Below are 26,991 nucleotides of genomic sequence, written 5' to 3'. Positions count from 1 at the left end.
AGTAGTATAGTAGTATAGTAGTATATACTGTCTGTGTGTGTGTGTGTATGCTGAGGAGTCAGCAGATGTGAGTGGTGAGCTGTACAGTACACTGCGTTACATTGGGAAACCTGAGAAATTTCCATCTCAGAGGGGTGGGAACCTTGAAAAGAGAGTGCAGGTTTCCCCCTGAGCTGTCAGGAGACCGACCACATACGGCTTCAGTCCCCGCTGTCACCACATCTGCCCGTCACCGCCGACACACTGCCGGGGACGCCACGCTCACCTGGCCGCCGTGAGTACACTCTACTGCTGTGTGTGTGTGTGTGTGTGTGTGTGTGTGTGTGTGTGTGTGTAATTCTATGCAAGTGTGTTTGTATATATTTAAATCCTGTGTGTGTGTGTGTGTGTGTTTGGATGCACATGTATTAAATATATGCGTTTTAGTGCTGCCAATAATATTGACTTATTGATAAATATTGATAATAATAGGTTTCAATACTAATTTTCCACAGTATTGACAAATTTTGTCACAGCTCTGGAAACTTTAACTTTGATTCAATACCTTTTAAAATATTAATATCTGATAAATTTTTCAATACCACAGAGAAATATTGACATTAAAGGATGCGAGTTAAAATTTTTATAATAAAAGATAAATATTACAATGCTAAAACATGACAATGATGTCTTTCTATTTCTTGGTTAGTAGCAGAGAACAGCAAAAAGATAGCAAATAATTCGTACTGAATGGTTTCAAACATTCAGGTTAAATATTAATCGATAAATCTATATTTTTGACAGCACTGGTATCGATACAGAGACACAAGCTGCCATTTCTCGCTTTCTTATTGTTAATGTTTACCACAGTCACTCTGCTCTTCTCTGTTACTAAACAAGAGAAAGAAAAGACATCATTGTCGTGTTATGGCCTTGTTTTATTTACCTTTCAATAAAAAATTTAAACTGTATTCCCCTTAATGTCAATTACAGTGGTATCCAAAATTCTGTCAAAAATTCCAGTACTATGACAACACTGTGTATGTGATATTCAAAATATAATACAAATTTACAGTTTTGTATGTCTGTGCTTTTAATGCACTGTAGTATTTGTAGTATTTCTACATTATACAAACACGCACAAACACATATATATAATAAAAATAAAAAAGCTGCATAATATAAAAAATATTTAAGTGTTTCCATGCCTTCTAATCAGTGGATAAATACATATAATCCATCTATAATTAATAACATATGTATATATTCATAGATTGTGTGTGAACACATATTCATTTTTTACCCTAACAAAATTATAAAACAAAAATATATTGTTCACAGTACATGCAAAGACAGCAAAATTGCTGCAATGACACAGACTGAAGCTGTCTTATTATCTCTCTGTTATTAAACAGAAGTTAAATTCCTCCATATGGTAATAAAATGTATTATGAAATTGGCAGTGATGGTAATAAATGACTGTCAGGAGTTTGATCATTATTTGCTTTAAACAACATTATCTGCATGCTGCCATTTAATCTCAGACAGTGTCACACTTAATACAGACTCACAAGCACGGATTTACAACAGTGACTCTATAGGTTTTTATGAATGGGATTGCCTTTTGATGACACAATGATGCACAGATTTTTTTAAATTTTTTTTTTCGGGGAAAAGGTTGATGACTAGTGCCTGTATGTATGTGTGTGAAAGTGTTGCCTGCTGTCAACTGCTCCCTGCAGTGGCAGACGAGGAGACAGAAGCAGAAGTGAAAATCAGCTTGTTTCTATGGAAATGATTATTTAACTCTGCGGCAATTCTTTTTGCACGAACCCGAGAGTTTATCTTCCTGTCTGAAAAAGCCCAACTAAAACTGACCGAATAATGTGGAGGAGAAAATCATTATTTATTATTATTTATGACCAAAAACAATATTAAACATAATAAATTTAGATGTGATAGAGTACATAATATGTCATAAATAATAACGTTGATATTTACTACTATGCAAACTGACATCATTGACATTGACATATTGACATTTCTTTGTATGATTAGTGCAATTGACAAACCTGGAAACTATTACATTTGAATGATATTAAACTATTTTATGTTTCAAATACACCAAATAAATCAGTAGGATATATTAAAGAAAATATGGTACAGTAGATCTTAAAGGTCCAGTGTGTAAGATTTAGGGGGAAATATTGGCATAAATGGAATATACAATACAGAGTGTGTTTTCTTTTGTGTATAATCACCTGAAAATAAGAATCTTTTTTTCTTAGAATGAGCCGTTTATATCTGCATACGTAGCGTGGTCTACAGAGCTCGTCATGCTGCACCGCCATGTTTCTACAGTAGCCCAGAATGGACAAACCAAACACTGGCTCTAGACTGGACAGTTTGCATTTTCTTGTCCACCACCATAGTTAGCGGCCCCTATGGCAGGCTGTGTCAAATAACACTCATTTTGTAAAGTTTAAACTGCTTTATTCAGTGTTTCACCGGTTTAAAACACCGGGTATGTTTGTTTTGGAGAGGAGGAAACCTCCTGGTGTAAAACCTCATAAACATCTGGATGTTCAGAAAAAAAAAAAAGTGAGCACACATTAGCTGGTGCTGGATTAGCAGCCAATCTCCGACATGCCAAAAGTATTGGAAAAACACCGATTTCTAATGTGAATTTTTACTACAAATACTTTATTCAGTATTTTTACCAGTTGTGTTTGTTTTGGAGTGGAATAGATCTCTGACCAAAATCTTCTCCTGAACAATGAACACAAAGGGTCAACTGATATTGGTTTTGCAAACTGAAACTTTCAGCATCATATGCAGCAAGTTCCCAGCAACTTTTTATTAAGTTAAGTGAAAATTTAAATGAAAAATGAATGAATGAAAACAGCTCCCTGAGGTTTTACAAAGTAAAAGTTTCTCCTTTGCTGAAACTTGCACATATTGCAGACTGCCCTCCCTGGTGCTGATTAAGTGTCATATTCACACATTTTCATTATTTTATTTTATCGGCGATAATGAAAATAAAACACTGATACAGATACTCGGCAAAATGCGAAATATCGGCCCCGATAATCAGCCAGGCCGATAATCTGTCGACCCCTAATGAAGACTGAAAACAGCTAAAACCTCATGTTTTAGCTGTTTGTAATCCACATTCCTCACCTGTAAAATCCCCTAAATCCTCCTAAATCTTACACTCTGCTCTTTAATGGTTTGATTAGATTAGATTAGATCAGATCATCAATACCTAATAAACAGAATATATTGTATTCTATCACATTTAATGCCATGATCTTTATGTAAAGCAAAGCCCTGCCACCAAAAATCAAATTATAGGGGTTAAACCTGCTATAACATCAAAAATTAATAATTATTTCTCTACATAAACTATTTCCATCTGTCAAGTTACCTATTACTTTTCTGAATCTGTTACGAGTTTGTTTAAACGATGTATTTCAAATATAAATTAGGTAAAATATGTATTTCATCCTATAGTTATTGTGAGTGAGTAATTTTGCTGACCTTTGATATTAGTGGCCTTGAGGTGACTCATGTCATACGCTGCTGGTGGCAAACCCCCGTGACTAAATTTGGCTGCTGAGCGTGGGGGCGGGATGAGCAGGAGTGCCAACGTTTGATGACGACTCCTGTGATGTCACCAGTTTTACAATCTACAAAAGAGTTTTAATTCAGGCCTGATGTCATTAAAAGTTAAAGCTTCTCGCAGAAACAACATCAGGAAAACCAGGAATGACTCTCGCTTTGCTGTTATTCTGGTTTACTTCATTTAGTCTTAAAGCGCTTTAATATTTTTGCATTTTGCTTTTCTTCCTGTGAGTTAATTCTCTGGATTGTTCTTCTCCTAAACTACAGTTTTTAAAAGTATTAAACCTGATACTTTTGACTAAAAGCAACTGAACAAACCCGTCAGTGTGGATGAACACTGCTTAGAATTTGTCAGCGGATCGATTATTAAAGACTTTTGTGTCCCTGCAGGTTGTCATCATGGTCCGCTTGGTTTTGATGTTTGCTGTGGTTATCATCGAATATGTTTATGGAGGATTTCAACTAAAACCTCTGTCTGTCCAAGGTGAGCATGCTCTCTATTATGACTGTACATACGGGAAAAAGGGTGAAGTGGAGGTTAAGAGAGGCCTTTCCTCAGGACACTTTCAGACGATTTTTGGTATTTAAAGGATAGACAGAAATTGGCCTCGTAGCAAAACCAAATGTTGCTTTTACTATAAAAATAAACCCTTCAAAACCTGAGCATGGGAAAAAGACAATGAGCAACAAAAGAAGAAAAGACCCAAAAGTTCAATTAGCAAAAAGGACAAAAAAAAAAAAGATCTCAAAGTTAGTAAAAATAAGTAAGTAATTATAAATTATAATCAATTTTTATAATATTACTAATACTACTAATTATCGTTTCTTGTAAAAATAATTTTAAATATGTAATATTGAAAATCTAATAGTTTTTCCCTTGCTTTTTTCTTGGAAATTATCAATCTTTTAAAAAATGTAATAATTTTTTGCAATTTGTGGAAAATTTCTAAAGTTGCTCACTGATTTTTTTCCTCATGTTTTAGAAAGGAATTGCCCCAATTTGCTTGGGGTTCAAGGGTTTAAATACTTGTTAAAATCATTGGAAAACAGCGCAAGAAAAGTTGCCATGTTGCATGCGTCAAAGGGTTAAGTTTCTCAAATTTCTGAGTTGTTTCTCCTGCAGACGGCTGCTTGCTGGTGACTGAAGAGTTGGGGATTTGGCGAGTGGAGGGGGAGGCCATAATCTTCTCCTTCCCGAAGTTCGAGAGCGTGCTGCGAGTACACAAAATCGCCCTCCCAACAGTGAATTATGTCATCACTAAGAACGGAACAGAGGGTGTGGCCTATAACAGCGAGGGGCGTGTTCAGCAGCATAATAAAGAGCTGTGGTTCCTCCCAGCTCAGGCTTCAGACTCAGGGGAATATATCTGCACCTACAGGTACGCATTAAGACTAAAAAACACACAACAAAACAAACTCTTGTTTAGTTATGCCTCACCTGTACTGCCATTTTGTTTATGCCCTTATAAACTTCATTTGGAAATAGGGACTTGAAAAAACTTCAGTCTAAAAACCAGTAAAGGCACAAAACAATCTGGTTTTACAACTGGAGGTTTTCCTAAGAATAGATTTGAATCTTTTTGGAGACCATAACAATATTATTCTCTATAAAGGCCAAAACCTACTGAAAGCAATAACTGAGAAGCACTGTAGACATCCAATCTGAAACTCCAGCTCCACAGAACCAGCAGCATTTTGAGAAAAAGTCACTAAAATATGTAAATATCAATCAAAGTGGAGGTGTAAAAGCAGTTTGATGTGACTCATAACGCTTTTGTTTCTTGTTTGGCCTTTTAAAATAGTGTACTTCAAAACATTAGTGTTAATGCATTTAGGCCTCTCGCTTTATCTCAATAATTTTTTTTTTAAAAAAGCAGTTTTTTCAAAATGCTGATGATTACATGGTGGGAAATGTGAAAACTGAATTCCTTTAATGTTCAGACTTATGAAAATACCCTCAATGAAGGGTGGACGATATATCAAATGTATCTCTCACATTGTTTTTTTAGGGCCTCTTGCATTGCGTTTTTTCCCCCTCTCTCCTGCAGCTCTCTGCCTCTCACAGATACACACACACACACACACAAAGCAGGGCTTTTGCAGAGCTCCAGACTGCGACTATTATGTCACATTCTGCAACCATGGAGCACCACTGTGACTTGCAAATTATTAATATGTGAACTGGAGAACTGTTAATTTGTGTACAACTTACAGAGAATTAATCATCAAGTTTAGTGGTGCTGCTGTAACAGTCTATTTTAATGAGTGGTAGTGGTGGCAATGTGAGCAGGTGAGGCGTGTTTGAATCTGCAGAGCTCCAATCGCAACTATTTAGTCACATTTTGCGAGCATAGAGCACCAGACAGAATCACTCAAAGTAAAGATTAAAGGCACCGTGATATTTAACTGTCTGCTAATGCTGCTCACTTCCAACTGTTGACCAGAAAAACATCACCAACACTTCTGGCCTGAGACGAGCCAGGTCCTTCAGGAAAAAAAAAAAAAAAAAAGCACCATGGGTCCCACTTTGATTTATTTAATTATAACAATAGTTTTTGAAATTTCATTATAAATTTACTTTATTTAACTTGCAACTTGCAACTTTATCATAACAGTAGCATATTTAACTTAATCACATGACATTAGCTACTTTACTGTATCGCAATATAGCATTAAATACTCCTTTTTTAACCTCTCTCAATTTCATAAAGGTTATACTTGCTTTCCTCCATAACTGTTAAGGTACAAAAGAGCATCTCTGAAATCGGCAGAGTTTTCAGGATTCAAATCTTGTAGTCCAACAATTTTTTTACTCAATACACTTTCTTGCTACTACTTGCAATTTAATATTTTTTCTCCAGAAATGAAACCTACTGCGTGACTGGGAGTATCAGGCTACAAGTGTACGAATCCGGTTCTGTTGACATGAAGAACATCACCTACAGAGTGCGAGCCTTAGTGGGAGAGAACCTGAGCTTCTCGTGTCCGTCTCTGAATGGCTTCAACAGGACGGACAGACTGACGGCACAGTGGCACAAGGTGAGCGGAAAAACCTTTGAATACTTTCGGCTGATCAGCACTGAGAGTTCAATCATTGATAGGTCAGAAGTTTAAACGTTTTAGTTTTCTGCTCTTTATTTAAAAAATCATATAACATTATAGACTATATATTTTTATGAATCATTTATTTTTGTGATTTCAACAAAAGGGCAAGTGGACATCAGTGTGATTCAGTCACAAAAACTCCATTTTTCTCTTTTACTGTTTACTTTTTTAAACCAGTTTCAAAACAAATCTGTTTTCCAAAATCAAATTCATTCTAAATTAAGTTCTATATGTATTCTGCTTTTTCCCCCTAAATACTGAAACATATTTTTAGATAATTATCGAAGTTTTTTCACTTATTTTTTAAAAAAGAGACTTTTACAAATCATAATTTTATCACTATTTATTTTTAGTTGCCCTTGTTTTCTTGTTTTTCTTATGGTTTGCCTATAGCATATGTCAAGGTATTTTTTTTTAACTTTTCTTTCTTTTTGTTCTCCATTTACAACTTATATTGCTGCCTACTCTGGCCAGGATACTCTTAAAAAAGATTGTTTTATCTTTTGAGGTTTTATATATATATATATATATATATATATATATATATATATATATATATATATATATATATATATATATATATATATATATATATATATATATATATATATATATATATATATATATATATATATATATATATATATATATATATATATATATATATATATATATATATATATATAATATATATATATATATATATATTATATTATATTATATTACATAATATGTTATATTATATTATATTTAACTGTTACTGGATAAAAACATTACTGATGATAAAAGTGGCAGTACATTTAAAATAAATACACTACTATACACTACTTTTGAATTTATTATTGGACTTTGCATATAACAATGAGATTAATCACGATTAATTGCAGGGAACTCATGCGATTAATCGCGATTAAAACCTTTAATCGTTGCCCAGCCCTAATATATATATATATATATATATATATATATATATATATATATATATATATATATATATATATATATATATATATATATATATATATATAAAGATTTAAGACTTTTTTGCAGCACTTACACTTGCAAAGGCAAGCCAATTTTATTCATGTTATATTTTGAACTGATTTAGGCAGAAATACACTACAACTCATGTAATCTCAGCAGGACGCCCAAACTGAAAAGTATTTAGAGTGAAGTAAAACCTATTGTCTATAGACAGATCTTGCTATGTCTGTAAGTTGCCACCATATTTCAAAGGGAGATGAGTTACAGTATGCTTTTGTCGAAGAAGACGTTATTTTGACTAACTGCTGGTAGATGTCTAATGTCAAGGCTGCAGCTGGATCAAACCCTAAACCTTCGAGTTCGAGCCTCGCTCCTTTCCTGTCGGTGACGCAGTGTGTTGTTTCTAACAGGACCTGAGCCCCACTCCCTCTCAGCCAGGCAGAGCGGGCTCCTTCAGCCAGTACGAAGGTAAACTCCTGATCCCCGCTGTGAGGCGAGCCCATGCAGGCGTCTACACCTGCCAGTTCAGAGCGCTCATCAACAACCAGTCGTACAAAGTCAGCAGAATCATCGAGCTCAGCGTGGACGGTGGGTGACGTGACAACACACTTATTGTAATTATTTTTTCAGCAAATGTTGGACATTTCTGCTTGAAAAATGACTGGAATAATGAATCAATCATCAAAATGGTCTGCAATCAATCACCTTCCAATCGAATAATTTATTGTTAAATCACTGCAACTCAATACCTCTGCAGAGGTCTTTTTTATAATAAAAATACCAAAAAAAAAAGGATTTTTATATATTCAATAAAAAATAAAAGAAATGTTAATTTAAAAAAATCCACACATTTAGACAGTACTATAAATATTAAAAATTAAAACAACATATCAGCTAAAAGTCACTGTTATATATACATTAATCAATCAGAGATGTCATTAGTTTGCCATCTCACAATTAAACCATAAATCATTAGCCTGCCCTACCCTCTGCTGGACTAACAGGTGCAACACACTCACCACTCACTTGACTCAGCCACAGGGATACACACCACGACATGACACGACACGACACGACACGACACGACACGACACGACACGACACGACACGACACGACACGACACGACACGACACAAAACAATTCGACACGACACGACACGACACGACACAAAACAATTCGACACAACACGACATGGCACGACACGACAAACAGCTCCCACAAGATGCAAAAAAACCCCAACTATTGCCTGGCTTATATTATGACTTATCATTATTATTATAATTGTTATTATTACTGTATGAAATAAGTCACTGTTGCTGTCATAAAGAGTTGTCAGTTTGGATGTGTATCACATCTAAATGTGTGTGTATGTGTGAAGGAGTGGACCCTGAAACCACCACCATCACTGTGCCTGAACTCTCCTCGACCTCTGACCCACCACTGACCAGCAGCAGCGACAGCACTATCAGCTGTGAGTTTTTCTTAGTTAATCTTTTACTTTGTATAATAAAAACAGCCTGTCATGACAATAAAATCCATGCTACTGATTAAATGCATTTTTTTTCTTGTTACAGCTCCAATAATTCAGCCGCCTGTGATTGTCTCGCCGCTGAATGGAACCGTTTTTGAAAGTCTGCATGGTGAGTGACAAAAACGATTAGTCCTAATTATATCCAACTGGATCCTAAAATGCAAAATGCTTTAACGAATAGACTGATTATTTATCTTTATTCTGTGATTTCATTTAGGTTCAGGACTGGAGCTGTCGTGCAGGGCGCACGCTGAATGTCAAATAGCAGATTCCACCGTGGTCACATGGCTGGTCAATGACCAATCAGTGGAGTCATCGTACCTTAATGGACGCGCTCTGCAAGGGGGAAGGAGGTACCTGCCAATTTGTTCTTGGGAGATTTTTCCTCCCTGTAGTAAGACCGAGCTCAAAACATGTCAGTGCCGGATAGGAAAAGCAAAGTGGAGGAATAACTTAACCTTAAAGCATAAAGTAGTATGTTTCCCCCAAAATGAGCCCTGTGGCTACAAATGGGGGTGAAGGAAAAAGTCGATACAGAAAAGTAGCACAATAGATTTGGAAATATTCTATTGATACACAGATGAGAAGTATTGATTTTTAAAATAATAAAATATAAAAAATTAATATTCCAAATAAAATTCCTGGTAGCTTATTAGAATAGTAAAATCAATTGTTTTCTCAGTTCACCACAAACACGTTTCCGCAAAAAAAAAAAAAAGATAAAAGATGAAAAAGATAAAAAAAAACTTTATCTTATTAGACAAAAACAGATAATGGCAAAGTTTCTCCTTACTTTGCAGTTGAATAAACGTGATAAAACTTACGTTTTATTACATTTTAGACAGCAATATATGTTATCACTCTGCTCAGCATATTGCAAATCAACTACAACTGCAATAATATTGTATTGTGACCTAAGTATGTGACAATATGCCATCATGGGGCCGCTGGTGATTCCCACCCCTGCTACAAAAAGGAAATAAGATATTTTTATATATTTTCTCTTCTCTCTCTTCAGACTATTATTTATTTTTATTTCCCCAGGTGGCAGAGAAAGATACATACTTGACTTTAGATTAACTTGAAAACTAAAATTAAATTTGAAAAGTAAAAGAAAAAGAAAAGAAATAATATTAAGATGCATGCTGAAAAACACAAAATAATATACAAATACCAAAAACTATGAGAATTAACATCAGCTGCTAACACTGGAGTACTAAAGCACAAAAATCTTGCCTCGCTAATTGCCACGTGACCCACCTCGGTCACAGTATGTAAACATATGGTCATGTCCGTCTCACTGTTTCCAGGGTAACCAGAGTGTCTGAAGGCTGCCAAATTGAGCTGAGGTTAGTGATTGTGGAGATAACAGAAGAAGACATGAAGACAGAGTTGAAGTGTGTTGCTCAGAACCAAGGAGGGAGGCAGGAAGTGGTCACACAGCTTCAACTAGAAGGTGAGCTGTGTGTGTGTGTGTGTGTGTGTGTGTGTGTGTGTGTGTGTGTGTGTGTGTGTGTGTAAATTAGAGAGCCCTACTGTAACACTATAAAAGTGTTACTGCACTCAAAGATGTAAATCTTCCTTAAATCACATTGGCTACTTTATCAGACACTGATCAAGTTAAATCTATAATACCGATATAAACCGGTGGGCTTGAGTACAAGACCACCGGCACCAGCACCGCAAAAAACTCAAACGACACCCAGCTGACCAGAATATTACATCTTGATATTGTTTACGGCCTGTTTTTTATCTGACGTCTTGTGTTGTGTTTGTCTGGCTGTTTTAATAATGCTGATAAAAACCACCAAAAGCCTTTATGTCAAAACGTTGACTTACGGTTTCTCTTCTCTCTCTTCAGACTCCACATTTACTTGGCTGGTCGTAGCTGTGGTGGCCGCGTCCTGCTTCTTGATTGTGGTTTCTATCTTCCTCTACGTCCTCTTCAAACCCAAAAGGAAAAAGAAGATGGATTACTTTCTGGCTCGGCAGAACAGCACCTTTTAACTCACTCCCTCCAAAAACGAAGACCTTCATTATTATTGTGTTTGCTGTTACATCAAATCAGTTTTTTATGCGTCATGTGCGTGTGGTATCGTACAATGACACCAGCACTCCTTCTACAGGGATTCGCTGTTTTTAAATCAGCTGCTACATTCAGCTCCAGTGGCACACTGTCACTCACCGTCTGTCATTTCTTTATCCTCCACTAAGAATTACAAAAGAGGTCTTCAATGATACTGTACCTGCAAGTTTATCTATGTAGTTGCAGCTATTGCAGGAGTTTTCTTTGACGCATCTGTTCTGTGTCTGTGAGGCAGAAATATTCTTTCTAAATGTAAAACTCAACAGCCACAAAAAAATTTCTAATATCTGATCAAACTCAGTGAAGGCTTTTGCAAAAGCAACATTTGCACATACATAAATACAACATACTATACAATTCAATGTGAAAATGATTCAGTGTTTGTTGTGTCATTCAAACACTCCACCTTTGAGTGAGAAAACGATGCATTTAGTATTCTTTCAAATAAGCAACGTTTTTTTTTCAAGTAACGATTTATTGGCTAATCATTTTTACCAATGACTGATTAAAGGAAGTGCTTATGATTTGCAACTCAAGTGTGCGTGTAAGAAAAGTCAATTTAACTTAGTCCAATTCAATGACACTGCAAACTACAGCAAACATATAGTTAAATGAATACCTCTTTGACAGTGTCGACCAAAACTGAACATTATCTTTATATACGGTAGAGTTTATGGTTGAGCTGTTGCATTGGATTTTACAAGTGTACTCAAGAAAGTGGGTACCAAGAGGATACAGTTTATACATTAACAGTATATAGAATATTTTTCAAGATGCAATAAACGCTCTCAGGGAAGCATCTTATACAGCAGAAAAATGGTTGAATCATTTGCAAATGTCTGCACATTTACATGACAAAGCTGAATGTATTAAAAGCGTGGTGTGAGAAAATACTGTTGGTATGTTTGTTTGATTAAATGTAGCATTTATTAATAAATGGAATTACTGCTTTATTAAGTATTTAATGGTAAATTAAGCTGATGAGCTGTGATTCATTTTGGCTTGACTGTTTTCAAATGTTTGTGGAAACCGAACGCATCAGAAAATATTATAATTATAACATACTGGACTGCATGGGTGCTCGCTGTTACAACTACACACACCGAAACAACACTGTCTTCACAAACAGAGCAATATTTATAGCTATAAATTCATTAACCAGAGTATATTGTTCACTCAAACTCAGCAGGATGAGACACACAGAAACAGCTGCTCACAGTTTGTAGCACATACTTTCTCTCGTAACTCTGTTTTGGACCTTCAGCCAGGTTTCTACAATGGAGGGAAATTAGGAATTAGGGTTGAATTTTATATGTAGAACCATGAAGGTCACGCAGGCTTAGTCCGTCTGTCTCTGTCCGTCTGTACCTCCATCCTGTTTCAGTACTGCGGACAGCTCCGCACCAACACTCCAGAGCGTCAAAAATCAACACAGACGCAGCAGAGACCGACAATAACAATTTCTTCCCACTCTCATGCTTATTTGTCCAAAACAGCCCAAAAAACATCCGCAGAGCCCTTGGCCTCCTTTCCCCTGCTTGTTTACCTTAATTCAAACCGCAGTTTCATTCACACCAGCTCACATGAGGAGCTCAAAATTTCCAATCTTTGTGCCCTGCATCTCTCTCTCTTTTTCTCTCCTTTAAAATCAAATTTAAAATGCATCTGAAAAAGGCAAACAAGGGATTTTTGTGTGACTTCAGTGAGAAACAAAGGCTAACAAGACAGGTAACATTAAATATTAGATCAAAATATATTTACATATTTTCATAGTGACACAGGAGGTGTCAGATCCAATGAAAAAGGTTCTGGATCCAGCACGGTGCTGGAACATGATCCGGCCTAAATTAAGCCCTGGTCATAGCGACCTTGACCTCTGACCACCAAAATCCAATCAGTTCATCGTTGAGTCCAAGAGAACGTTTGCGCCAAATTTGAAGAAATTTCCTTTTGTTTACAAGAGTGGGACGAACACAAACGGACCACCTGAAAACATAATGCCTCTGGCCTCGGCCATCGCTGGCAAACGGGGCGTAAAAATCATTATGTGGCCTAAATGCTAACATCGTGGCGGGCCGCCACAAATAAATTAAAGTGTTTGAAACCCCAGTTACAGTTTCAACATTTTTTAAAATAAAAGTTACCATCTGTAGCTTTAAATTAAATTATTTTCAAGGTTGTTTGGAAACTGAACAAAAGGCAGAACAGTCACATTAACACCAACATGTAATTTCAGCTTTTCGACTTCACCTTACCTGTCTCAGAACAGGAGAGGCTCCCCCGAGTCTGATCCACCCTGCACCCTGCACCCTGCACCCTGCACCCTGCACCCTGCACACAAACACATACTTACTCACAGAAAATAGAAAATTTATAGCTTACACCACAGCAAAAAGCGATTAAATAAAATCAGAACATGAATAAGGCACAATAAAGATTGTTATAAAACAGAAACTTGAGCACAGATTCAACTGTTTAACACGTATATCGACATTAGTTTTCTTGTGCTGCAGTCAGACGCATTACTAGCTAAACTGGTTTGATTTCTTTCAAATATATGGGGTAAAAACATACAGAACAACTTGGCAAAATATGTCCCACAACTGCAAAAACTTTAAGGTAAGAAAATTATCTGAAAATGATCTGAATTGGGGGGGTGGGTGATAATTATTATCAGAAAATTAGAGAAACTAGAAAACTATATTTATAATTCTATAAATTATCTATTTAACATTTGTCACAAAAAAAAATGATGTCATTTTCTTGTTTCTGTTTGTTTTTTTACTTTATTCTATTGTTTTTTTTAGGGCAATTTTCCAGGTAAATTTTCTTGTAACTCATTTCTCGTCAAATTGCTCATGTTTTTGAGCCGTTTTACTCGGGTTTCAAAGCATACAGCAGGAATCATTATCAGAAAAATTGGTTTCATGGTAAAAGCAGCAATAACTTTCATTGGTATTGATTTCGCAAGTTATCGATGGGGTTTGTTTTTGTCACAGGAAAGGCTGATCAGTTTGTTTGCAGGTATTTTGATGTTAAATTGCTTCCCTGTGTGGCCACAAGAGGTCTCAACATGGCAGCGTTTTAACCGGAGCCTCCGCTGACATGGCAGCATAAATCATAAGCTTGGGGAAAACTGTGCTCATCTAACTGGGATTAATTAGTGTCAGACAGGATTAATCTGACAGCACAGTGTGAGCCACAGAGCAAACCGTATTAATGTCACATTAATGAACTTCTCTCCTCTGAAAAAAGTGCTGTATGAGATGTGTGTGAATCAGCAGGATCCAGGCTCTTCTCCTCCCAGTTATTGCTCAACAGATTAGGACACAAGCTGCCTTTCAACAGATCCCTGAAAGGAAATTGCAACATGTACTCAAGTCTCCACAAAAGAGGAAGTCAAAGCTGGAGAAGATACGTCTCAGCTAAGATTTAAGTTTTCTTTTTCTTTTTTTTTTTTTTTTTAAAAAGAAGATGTTTTCAGAGGATTTTCACGTGACCTGAGGAGGCTGTCGCCTTTACAGGAGGACTACTAGAATCGGGCTGGTGAGTTGTCTGTCTGTTTCTCAGAGGTGGGATCATTACAGTACTCTGTGCTGTTTGATCAAACTCCCTGACATCACTGTTACTGACTGTGACGTCGCTTCAGGACTGCCTGCTCCACATCTGCACTCTGACAAGTTAAAGATCAATACTTTAGTGCTTTGTCAACAAAGCTGGGTTTTTTAGAGACAAACAAGTCTAAGCGCCAGAGCTGCTTTAGCATCTTTTTCCTTCTTTTTCTTAAGCACAAACTCAATTTAAGAGAATTTAAGTGTTTTTCCAGGGGTGAAATGGAAAGGAGGAAAAAGCTGCACGAAATGAAGAAAATATGCAATAATGTCACTATATCGTGATAACAGTATTGCAATAAAACACCAGATATTAAAGTGTACCTAGTTCTTGAGTTAACTGATAAAAACTTGTTACGCTTTACTCTTAAACCAGTTCCTTGGCTGCTGGTAAATTTGCCTGGTTGTATTCTGCTCCTAACTAATTGCCCCTAGTGGGATTAACAAAGTTATTTAAATTTAATTGAATTAAAGAGACTTGCAAGGTAAATGCGCTTGTATAGATTTTATATATCTACTTTACTTGGGTCACGAGGAGCTGCAGTTTTGTTAATGGACAAACTAAAACCTTCACTCTATATTTACTACCACTTTACCATTAATTTTTCTCTGCTATGAGCACCACGATCACCGTCGCTCTTTTTCTCTCTACCACACACTCCCTACACACTGAGCTGTTAACATATGGTGTTGCAATGAAGTATTTTCATTTTTAACGTGGCCAAAGGTTTAATTAATGAGGTAAACATATGTGAAAGTAATCACTGTGTGCAAAAACCTATAGCTTATGGACATTGTGAATACTCTGTTTTTCACAGAGGTTTTGTTTGTTTTTTACTCTGGCTACTGTTTAATGTCATAGTGGGCAAATTTCTTCATATGGTCATCCGCTGCTGGCATGCTACTGCAAGTGTTTACATTTTTTTCTGCTTAAACATGACTGGTGATTTTTCATGGCAGACAGCGCTGCTGCTCTCTGTTACAGTCACCGCACAGCTGCTATGACAGTGTAGAGACGTAGACAGACGGAGGCCTGGAAACGCTGACCAATCTGAGCAGACTGCACTCTTTCAGGTGTTGCAGCAGCGAGAGTAATGAGAAAAATACAGTGTTTTCGGAACATGAAACATGATCTAGCATACACCTTAAATACAAGTGTCAACTTGAAATTGAGCACAACAGGCCACTCCTCTTTAAGGGAGCTACTCTACTCACATAATACAAGTCATCATTTTCAACCCAAGACGAAATGAATGTCGTTTTGCATTTCAACTGTTGTTTTAGGATTCACCGTCATTTCAGATATGAAGTAAAAAAGCCTGATTAGGGTGACAGACACAGGCAGAACAGAGGGAAGTCTCATGGAGTATATCAGTACAGTAAGTTTGCTTGCTCACTTATCCGAGGACTGGACTGAACCTGCAACTGGCCGATTATATTACTGGTCCAAGTAACTTTGTACTGGCCCAGGCCATTAGACAATCCTCAGTGTTGACAAGGCGTGTCTGACTGAACAGCACGGTGCGTATTAACAAAATCACGCTTACAGATAGAATGTGATTTATTAATTTTTCACTATATTCAGAGTGCTATATATATATATATATATATATATATATATATATATATATATGTTATCTTAATATTTAGTGTTTCTTAACAAAAATCATATTATAGACATCATTTGGTCATTTTGTTTAGTGCATTTTGTAACCCTTCCACATTTGCAAAACCCATTGGCTGTCTATCTTCTCCCAGCCATTTCCTCACGCGCTGCTGTTTTTCTTAGTGACTCACATCCACAAACTGTCCATCAATTGAAAAGTGTGCAGCAGTCAACAGGAAATTTGTACTGAGTCACCGGCATGTGCATTAAAATCAAAGTATTCTTAACCGCTGCAGTTTTTTTTAGTCTACGGGAGATTTTTTTTTTTCATACAAAGAATCTCGTCAAAAAGATCTCAAATGCAACCATCACAGAGTCAAAAGAGATAATCATTTAAAAAAATAACAGACTGAACTCTGTATCATAGTAATAAAACACAATGAAAATGTCTTCTGTTGTAAGCACATTCACAACATCCCTAAAGTCAAATTTTGACCACAAAAAAGTTCTGATGGACTGTGGGACACGAAGGTAAAAGATGGCTGAAACCCTTTTGCTATACATCATCAAAAAAGAACCGAGTTGGTGGTTGTGCTCTGACTGCCACATTGTGGCTGTGCATGCAGTTCACGTTTTCTGCGGTGCATCTGTTTTTGAAAAAGTGACATTTACTAGGGGATTGTGGTTGATGGGGATTAACTAGTTGAATGAATGCTTATGTCTTCTGGGGATTTCTTCATCCAGTGGGGAAGCCCAGGGGTGGCTTCACACCTCTGCAAGACCACACTCTGGTTTTACGTTGTTTTTTGGAAAAAATGATTAACTGGGTCACCTTAAAAGATGGGAACCAAAACTTGTCCCTGTTATGTTTAATGCTCCATGCTGGTCTTTGGGTGTCTTAGGTTCTTAAAATTATGAGATTGTCAACACTGTTATCAAATGTTGACAATCTCATATTAAATTGCTGATTTATAACTTTATTTTTTTTTTTTAGAAAAGATGTATTTCTATGATTTTCTAAAACTACAAGCCCCATTTTCACATAACTCAGTGGATGTTGTTGAAATCTTTGATGCTTAAATTCTAGTTAGTGGTTGAAATGGCATATGAGAAGTACAAGTGGACGAGGGTAGTGACAAAATGCATTTCAGCCACCTACAAAATCTATATTCCTTTAAGCATATGCAATATTTAGAATATTTTCAGCACTTTACCTCGCCTTCAGACAGGGAACTTCAGCCGTTCTATCAATTACGACAACGATGGCACACGTAGATGCAGCAGCCACTAGCTCCTTAAATCCCTGCTACTTTGGCCCCTCCTGCTAAAGAACAACTTTTCTATGATAGAGAAGCACTGATCAACTTCAGGAAAGGTTGTGTGGGATTTGGGCTGAATGCAGCAGACTGCGAGAGGATCCCCACCAACGACATACACCCAGCGGCCAGTCAGACCAGAGGGAAGAAATGAACCTGAAGCGCCAGCAAAGAGATGGGATAGAGCCGGCATCAGGGTGAGGCTGACCGACATGGACCGAGAGCTGTTCCTCTACCAAGCCTTCTTCTGGCTAATGTCCTAATGCAGGAGAATAAAGTGGATGAGATGTGACTGAAGCTCACTCAGCAACGGGAAATCAGAGACTGCTCTGCATGAAGCTTCACAGAGTTGTGGTTAACCCCCAACATCCCAGAGCATGCTATTGCACTGGATGGGCGGACCTTGCTCAGAGCTGACAGAGCTGACATAAGACTCCAATGCAAGTTCAAAAACTGCACTGCAGGAATTGTATGATGCCATCAGCAGCAACATGCGCCAGCAACCAGATCGAACTTTCATAGCAGCTGGTGATTTTAATCAACTCAATCTTCAAGTCCAAAGATGTGGCAGAATCAAGGACAAATTGTAAATCTACTTTGTAGCAATTTATGCTCTCAAAGCCACCAGACTCCTCTGACAAAAAAACAGTAATTTAACCTCACAGAACACAGGAGCTGCTGATCTACTGCTGCCTTGAGCTGTTCTGCAAACCAGGAGCACACCAACTGCAAGCTACTGCATGTAATACAGACAATACATAAGTTCTGTATCTCATACAACCCCACTCCAAAAATATCAAAAAAACTATCCCTTTAACTGATCTTCTGATCAAAAGCTTAATCAGACAGCCTGAGCACAGCAGTGCTGATGCTTGTTGTGTGTCAATAAGAGATGGAGAGAGGGGAGGAGAAGGTGTAAATAGGATTATTGCACAATGTTTCTGTAAATAATAACAACTTACTCAAAACGCTGAAACACACGACCCACAGGTTATCCCGCACACCACTGTAGAGTACACTTAAATCTATATTGATATTTTTAGGTGGGACTTTTTGAAATAGTTATAATACGTTTCCCTGCTTTAGCTCAGCACTCCCACCTGCTTCTCCAAACTGGGAAATGCTGACTGACATTGACATTGACTGTGGATAAGTGACTCATTTAACTTAAAATGAAAAAAATTTGTGCTGTCCCTTTAACTGAGTGTTGAAATGCAGAGGAAGGTGACGAGACAGTCAAGAGCTGCATTTCAAACACACTCTTCCTCCTCTTTGTCTGAGTTGTTTGTGCTTTCGTCCTCATGGAGGAGGAACAGAGCTGCTGAGTCATTGGCTGAGCTGTGTGATTGAGACTGCACTCTGCACGCGAGGGTCAGAGGTGAGGTTTCCTCTGGTTAGCTCTGCAGCGTTGTGTACTCTCTCCCATCCTTCCTCAGTCTGTCTGGTGCCTCTGTGTCGCTTTCTCCGAGGTAAGTCAGTAAATTCTGCATAATTTTACGTATAAACACAAGTTTGTCTGTTTGTTTTTGCAATTTCATACTTTTAAGTACTAATGCTGCCAGTGAAGATAAATAAAACGCTCGCTATCAGATCAGCTCCTACCTTGTCACTTTGCTAGAAATATGAGGGCTGCTTAAGCTTCGAAGAATACACTTTTAAGTGCTGCATGTTTACAGTTTACAAGCAATATTGTCATTTTAACCACAAAGGAGACACACTTCCTTTTATAATAGAGGCACCTGCTATATCCAGTAAATATAACAATTTTAAGCTATTCATATATAGTAATATTGTTGCCTGGTTTCTCATTCGCCATCAGACATGTATATATGCGTATCAGTGGCACGGCTTTGAAATCATATTTGAAAAACAACATCAATGCCTTTAATTTATGAATAAACTACAAATTACTAACTTACTAACTGCATTTTGTGTGGGTTGTTTGGTGTTGATCTGCATTCTTTAAGTGTCTCCTGGTATCAGGTTTTTTTCTTTCTGCTTGTGTTTTAAGAATGAAAGCTGTGCACGTTTTTTTGTTAGAGCACTCTGTTAATGTACATCTGAGGCAACATTAAGGCATTTGGACGGCAGACAGGCACTCCATAAATTAACTGACCACATTTTCCACAAAGACAACATAGAACTGAAAGTAAAGGTAGCCACGCTACGTGTGTTAGACTTTGATACTTTGTGGGTTTTATTGATGACTGAGCTCTCAGATAAGCTCGGCACAAGTATTAGAATGACTCTCCTCTGTTTACTGTAAACCAGAGGTGTGCACTCAAGTCAAACTTGAGTCACAAATTTGATCATCTTAAACTTGACATAATGAAAAAGGCCAATGACTCATCATGACTTCACCTGCACTTGAGCTTTTTGACATGAAATTCTATGATACATTCCCCAAAGCTAGAAGATTGAAAAGTATGTTGTTTAAAAAATGTGCCACAAATCAATTCATTTCCTGAAAAAACTTTAATTAGATTTATTAACCAGCAAGTCGACTCGTAGGTTCCTGGATCTGCTTTGTTTGAACCAATCTCACTGCATCCAGTTAAGTTGAAGGAGTGCACCATGAAGATCTAAGGTTAATTTTACCGGGTGCCAAAAAAATACAAAAAAACCAAAGATAATTTCATTCAGACACAAAAATGACACACTGGTTCAAAAGAATATTTCATATCAAATCAAATTGCTGTATTCAAAACCAGTGAGTCCAAAATTACAGATTAAGTAAAACACGATTTCCAACTTTGTCCGTTATTTTAAGATGCACAAAGAACAGTAAGTCGAGGCAGATATTAACACCAACATATTAGCTGTTAGATCTTATTATCTCAATCTTACTGCATCCAATGGAGGTGCAAAAGAGAACCACGAAGAACCAATGTTACCTTACTGAGCACCAGTTGGGAAAAAAAATCCTAAAACAATTTCAAATTAAACAAAAACTATGCAAAAAGACAAAACAATTCATATCTGCAAAACACAGAAATTACAGAAACAACATCTTAAAACTTCATTTGTCATTAAAGTTGCATCCTTAAGCCAATGTTAGCTTAGCAGCTTACAAACTTGATTTAACAAATAAATGCAAACATTAGAAAGCATTTCTGTAAATTTAATATTGGCATTGCATGTGTTGAAGAACACAGAACTTGTTTAGGGATCAAAATTTAAAGTTTAGGACTTGGGACTTGATTTGGGACTTGCCTGTCTTGACTTTGGACTTGAGTGTAAAGACTTGTGATGTACTTGAGACATTCAAAACAATAGCTTGGTCCCGCCTCTGCTGGTGCAGTGTGGCAGTTTGTTAAAAGGTTTTAATAGGTTTGAAAACTTGGCTTATTACAATTTTTTAGTCTCTTTCATAACTGTTAATTATTGCTGCCAATCTAAAGAGTCTTTTAATTTGGAAATACAACCCATTGTATCGTACATTAATGGCAATGCATACCTCTGAAGCTGTACCCACGCTTACCAGTGAAAAGAAAGAGAATAAAACCACAGTGGAAAAATCAGAGATGAAAAAACTTGCCAACAGTCTTAGTAGAGCACCTCACCGCAAAACCAAAATAGTCAACATGATTGCTACTGAGAACTTTCTGTCACTTCACTCGAAAAACGTTCTTCAGTGTGAAAAAAAAAGTCAGTCCTGCTAATCGTTTTCTCGTGCCCTGCTGTAGGAAGGGTAACTCCCATCGCTTTCCCTTTTCAGCGCTAAATGAGTCATGTAGTCTGATAACCTCCCACAAGCTTTGACTTCAACTCTCCATCAACCCTAATTCAAAGATTGCACTGACAGCACAAACTTCCCTTAGGAGGATATTTCCAATATAATATATCTGATGACCTCTCTTAGGGGCTGAAATCTGTCAGTTTTATTTGAATATTCCCACGTTGTTTTGCCCCCAATCATTCCAGCAGAATATTTACTGCTCTATCTTAAAATTTCTGGTGCCAGTTGACACTGCATCTTTAATTTTAAACATTGTATTATATTACAATATTTCTCAGGTTAAAAATAAACTGACGAAGGGCTGAAGATAGGAATCAGATGGCTGGTGTTTTCCCAATAGCTCAAGTTTCCTTTCAGCAAAAAGTTAAGGTGTACTAATATAACTCTGTGATGTAAAATAACTTACCAATCAATACAAAGTCAAATTCATTTGAAGTCCTTGTTTGCAGATAATGAGCTCTAAGATAAATGATAAAGCTCTACTAGTTTTGACTTGTCTGAATAGTACGCTGACATAAAGGGTGTGTTGCTTCTTGCAAGTTGTTTCTTGCATTATAGTTTTTACTGAGGACATCCTTTGAGGATCTGGGTTTCAATTCTCATTATCTCACCATTTAGGATCACATCCTCTTTCCCTTTAAAAAAAAAAAAAAAAAAAAATTTTTGCTTTGCTTCGCACTTCTCAGTCTCTCCAGGAACATGAAATTATTATTGTGCACTCCCTTAGCTGACATGTAGACTGTTTCCCAAAAGCAGTTTAAGGCTAAGGTGATATTTCTACCATTTTAAGCAGGGATGCACCAATTTATCAGCCTATATTTGCTTTGTTGACTGCCACTGTCTTCAAATAAGATAACATTAAAGGATAGCAGTAGCCGATGTTTCCCCATTGTGTCACGTCAATTTTGCCCTGAGTGAAAAGCAAGACTCGAGACTAACTGCACCCTGGGGACAATAGAGAGGTGTTTGGGACGAACAGGGATCTTCTTTGGGAAGTCATCAGGTCAGAAATTTGCACCAGCGAACGGACCCAATTTTTCCCTCATAATGCTACATTGTGAACAAGAAATCCATGTCTAAATATGCAGCAGAGCTAATTCATGTTAGCTGCTAGCAGCCAGTGGCTGGAACTAACTGCTAACAAAGGTTGCACTGAGGTACATCGTGATGCGTTCAAGCTTCTCAGTAAACTACTCAGTAAAAATGATTATTGGATGTTTATCAGTTATGATGCTATCATAATGAGTTCAAATGTAAACTTGTATACAGCTGTTTGAAGTATAAAATAGAATTAAAGTATATTATATATACAGCATAAAGTAAAAAGGCTTTTGAAACAGTTTTTTAAGAGATGTGATCATGTTCATGTGAAAGAAGGTTATATTGGGCACTCTTTAATGTACTTTTGAAAGATTGATCCCAAATTTGTTGAGATAAAATCAGTGCCAAAACCAATTAACCCAATAAAATCCCAGACAAAGCAAACTGGACCCTCATGGAGACAAAATACTTAAACAAAAAAAATGAACAAATAAAACTTTTGGCACTCAACAATCATGTTATTTAAAAATTCTCTGATTTTAGCTTCAGAAATGTGCAAGCTTTTTTAATCCTGTGAGACGCTAAACTGAATATCTTTGGGTTTAGGACTTATGGTTGGAAAATAAAAAAGGAATTTCAGGTTACATGTATTTTTTCACTATGTTTTGATATTTTATAGACAATTTCGCAATTATTCAAGAAAATAAACAGCAATTAAACTAATTTTTAAAAAAAACAAGCGTCATTTGCAGCCACAATATCACTGTTTTTTAAATATTTCGGGGGGGTTTTCTGTTAATCGGGGAAAAAACAAACCGTGGGAGTGTTTAATGTAATGTTTTCCTCACACTCTTGTTAGTTGTTCAGAGCGAACTGTTTAAAGAACAGGTGAAAGTGCATTTTGCTGCCGCTGCCTCACATTTGTCTTGTTAGTAATTCATGACTGGAATCTCCACGTTTCTAGTGACTCATACCAGCAGCTCTGCGGGTTACATTCAGCCACCGCTCAGACCAAATCACTGCTATTGTTGCTTCCCACATAACTCCTTTTTTTGTTTTTTTCCAGTTAAACTTTTAACGGTGAAGATTTGCCAGTATATAACATACATCGTTCTAGCATTACTATTACAATATTATACTCAAACTAGGTCAGTACATTGGATTAAATCAACTATGTACAATGACCGGAAAGTGTTAAATTATATTAATAGTAGGGTTGGGTGCCGCTGGCATCTGATCCAATACCAATATGGTACCTTGAATTCGATACTAATGGTACCTTTAATTAGTACTTTATTCTCTCTGTAATAACAAAAATGCATTTTCAGTTGTAAAAAGGAAACAGTCAATTACATAAGAAATAGTCTACTATCTAAAGTCTACTGTAATCTAAAGTCTACTAATCAATTCATTTGTTTATGAGCAATTTTTTTAAATGTGGTTTGGTTGTAATTTATTTGATGAGATTATTGCACTTTTTGTAGCCATTCTTCTTCTTCTTAAAAAAGGAAAAACCTTGAAATCTGATTTTTGTCCTTCCTTCTCTCTCGCTAGACTCATTATTACAATAATAACAAAGTCCATAAATAATGACCTTAAGTTTGAGGAAAGTATGATAGCTTGGGTTGCATCACTACGGAAAAGCTTCGAGTATTCACAAGTAATTCTCACTAAAGCACCGAATCCCCAAAATGATATTTAGGACGACCCTAATGTGTAGCTTTAAAAGTACAAAGATTGGTGTGTGACCCTATAAATAATAAAATATTCCTTACTTAAGTTGCCAATATAATATGGGATTGACAATAAACTCTACGTGGTTTACCCCTCTTGCAGTTCATGTTATCACGACCTTGAATCTGTGACTGCTCTTCAGTCTGTTAGGCAACCGCTGTCCCACAAACAGATGGACAAAGTTCGCACAACTGAGCAGATTTTTAGGACAACTCATCCGACTACCACTTAACCAAATGTAAACAGAGATAAATGGACACTTGTTCCTCTCTGTCAGTTTGTTGTTAGTGACATGAAACATTGCACAAATTTGTTCAGTTAGTGAGCCCCATTTCCCAACAGTGCACGCCTGGTTTCTGCCATGCAAGCACCGTCCGCAACACTGACTTCAATCTCAGTTTACAACATAGAACTAAGTCACATGAGTCCTAAGTATGTGCCACACAAAAAGAAAAGATAATGATAACGATTTTAAGCAGCCTCTATAAAAAATTAGATTTTATTTGCTTTAGTAACACTATTGAACATTTGCAACATTTCCCAGCAGCCTTGTCCCCTCCTGTCTCTGCCCCCCTCCCAGCAGAGGAGAAACACTTTAGTAATGATGTTTACATCAGCCCTCCAATACTTTCACCATCTGCTGCCACCAGAAACAGAAGCTGCTTCCTCTGGAAAAATAGCACTCTCTTCTTGATTTATGCTTCAAAAGAACCCAGCAGAGTTTCTTCTAAATATAACACGACTTAGTCGCGTCCTATTCCAGAGACTGAATCCCCTGAAGACAACCAAACACATAAAACATGCTCACAAGACATGTTCCCATTTAAAACACTACTTCAAATACAGACAAAACTGATATTTTCTGCTTAACATTTGTACTGATGATACAATCGTAAAAGTGTCATGTCCATTCAAGTCGCAGAAGTGCTCAAACTGTGAGTCAGGTAACATGGTAAATGAGAAAAACATCACCCAGAAGCCCGCACTGCATCAGCCAATCAGATTCATGCACACAGTCATTCCAGCCTCATGACATAACTAAAAATGGTGTAACTCCACAGTTCACCCGCCAATTGTCCAGATAGACCAGTGGTTCTCAATGGAAATTTGCGTTCCCTAGGAAAGGGGGGGCATGACCCACCTTCTTCTCCCTCTGATTGGCTAGTACAAGTTTCCTTCAACTTTCCAATGATAAACCTGAAAATGTATAGTTTCTCAATGCACTATTGGTTGTGGTCTTTGTTAAGGTGCAGACTTGTGTGTGGGAGTGAAACAGGTTCAGCCTGGCCTTCAGTTCCTCTAAAGAAAAGTCTGATAGAGGATGCCAGACCTTGATGTGGCCTCGTTTTCTTACAAAAACAGAAATGTACGTGCAAAACTTGAATCTTCATGTTCAAGCAGCAATGTCGCTGTTTCTAGCTTCAAGGTTAAAAAAGCATGCATGTTTATAAAAAGGCACATCAACACTAAATCTTGGCAGGGAAAACCTCTTTTCTTTTAACTGTTTCCTGACAGGAAGCCATATTTCCATCAGCAGCTGTCTGCAGTTGAATGTAGAGAGGGTTACCAGTAATTTGTTGGGGAAAAGTTGCTGTAAAGTGACATTTTTAAGATGACAAGGTGCTTGTAACCACAAGTGGTATACAGTCATTTCACAAAGTGGTACTGAATAAATTTAGTTTAGTAAAAAGAAAACGTGTTATCTGTCATCCGGCCCTTAGTAAACAAAAGAGGGATTAAAAAAAACTTAACACTGTCTGACTCAGTGCTCAACCAAACACACCACCAACCACCAACACCTTTAGGTCTCTGGTAGCGAAGGAAAGCACTCGTCAAACTTCTCTCCTGCATGTGACTCAGTCATTTCCATTCACCCCGTCCTCCCATGTGTTTCTCCCAAGTCTCTGCTCACACTACACGGCCCACTGAACCCGCTGAGCTCTTCCCACGCTCCTCTCTGCCTGGGCTTGTCCCAGAGTAAACTATGCTGCCTACGCACTCGAAAACTCTGGTACCCCTATAAAGATCCTGATCCAGGGCTCAACAACAAGGACTTACTCTCCAGCTTTATAAGCAACAACATGCAACTTTCTAAATTAATATTTTAATAAACTGACAAATGTATATTCCATTGGTAATACTTAAAAAAAACTTGTAGGCAACTGTTTGATTTGTCATACTAAAAAATAAGTGTCAAAGCATACAGAGTGCTCTTTGGAAGAACTTTGAGCCAAATTGTGATTTTGTGATATTTGGTTATTAAACTCTTTAAAACGTCAGTAAATTGGTTTGATCTCTTTTGAAAAACATGGTGAAAAGGCAAAATCAACTTGACAACTTTTTTTTTTTAATAAAGTCAAGTGACAATTGAAATTAAAAATGAATAAAAATAGCTCCCTGCTGGGGTTTTTTTTAAAGAAAAAAATCCCCCCATGCTGACTGACTTTGCACTTTTTAACTAATTTTATTGGTGAGCATTAAAATAAAGTGCCAATACAGATAATGGGCAAAATGCCAAAAATTGGCTAAAATAATCGGCCAGGACAATAATATGTTGACCCCTAATAGAAAACCAGAAATCATCTAATCATGTTTCAAAGATAAAACTGTAACTTCTCAATAGCTAGAAAAAAA

General features: G+C 36.9%; 2 protein-coding genes across 4 annotated transcripts in view; both read left to right on the top strand.

Annotated features, from left to right (window-relative positions):
* Positions 1-123: 123 nt before the first annotated feature.
* LOC121949003 (interleukin-1 receptor type 2) lies at positions 124-12,379 on the top strand. Of its 2 annotated transcripts, none has more exons than XM_042494589.2 (10): positions 124-274; positions 3,994-4,087; positions 4,727-4,982; positions 6,465-6,642; positions 8,103-8,280; positions 9,072-9,164; positions 9,268-9,333; positions 9,442-9,577; positions 10,535-10,680; positions 11,086-12,379. In XM_042494589.2, exons 2-10 carry the CDS (start codon positions 4,003-4,005, stop codon positions 11,229-11,231), a joined length of 1,284 nt encoding a protein of 427 aa, XP_042350523.2. In that variant the 5' UTR covers positions 124-274; positions 3,994-4,002; the 3' UTR covers positions 11,232-12,379. The 2 variants fall into 2 exon arrangements, with proteins under 2 accessions (XP_042350523.2, XP_042350524.2); XM_042494590.2 differs by lacking the exon at positions 124-274 and adding an exon at positions 3,812-3,830.
* A 2,310-nt stretch (positions 12,380-14,689) lies between these two features.
* LOC121949001 (interleukin-1 receptor type 1) overlaps positions 14,690-26,991 on the top strand; it is a 29,683-nt gene continuing 17,381 nt past the window's right edge. Inside the window, exon 1 of one of the 2 annotated variants that reach the window (XM_042494586.2) lies at positions 14,690-14,856. The gene's annotated coding sequence lies outside the window, so the exon portion shown is untranslated. Of the gene's footprint in view, positions 14,857-19,155; positions 19,313-26,991 lie in introns of those variants that run through there. The other variant, XM_042494584.2, reaches the window with a different exon arrangement.

This window comes from Plectropomus leopardus, chromosome 10, assembly GCF_026936395.1.
Source record: "Plectropomus leopardus strain MGB_pleo_1.0 chromosome 10, ASM2693639v1, whole genome shotgun sequence".
Lineage (NCBI taxonomy): Eukaryota > Metazoa > Chordata > Actinopteri > Perciformes > Serranidae > Plectropomus > Plectropomus leopardus.
The sequence above is the reverse complement of the archived record's forward strand: the minus strand, read 5'-3'. Positions and strand labels throughout refer to the sequence as shown.

Bases quoted from the DNA above. Each gene is read 5' to 3' on its own strand.
- LOC121949003 (XM_042494589.2), top strand. From the start codon at position 4,003: ATGGTCCGCTTGGTTTTGATGTTTGCTGTGGTTATCATCGAATATGTT. The intron at 4,983-6,464 runs GTACGCATTAAG...TTTTTTCTCCAG, and splicing joins GAATATATCTGCACCTACAG to AAATGAAACCTACTGCGTGA. The intron at 9,334-9,441 runs GTGAGTGACAAA...GATTTCATTTAG, and splicing joins CGTTTTTGAAAGTCTGCATG to GTTCAGGACTGGAGCTGTCG.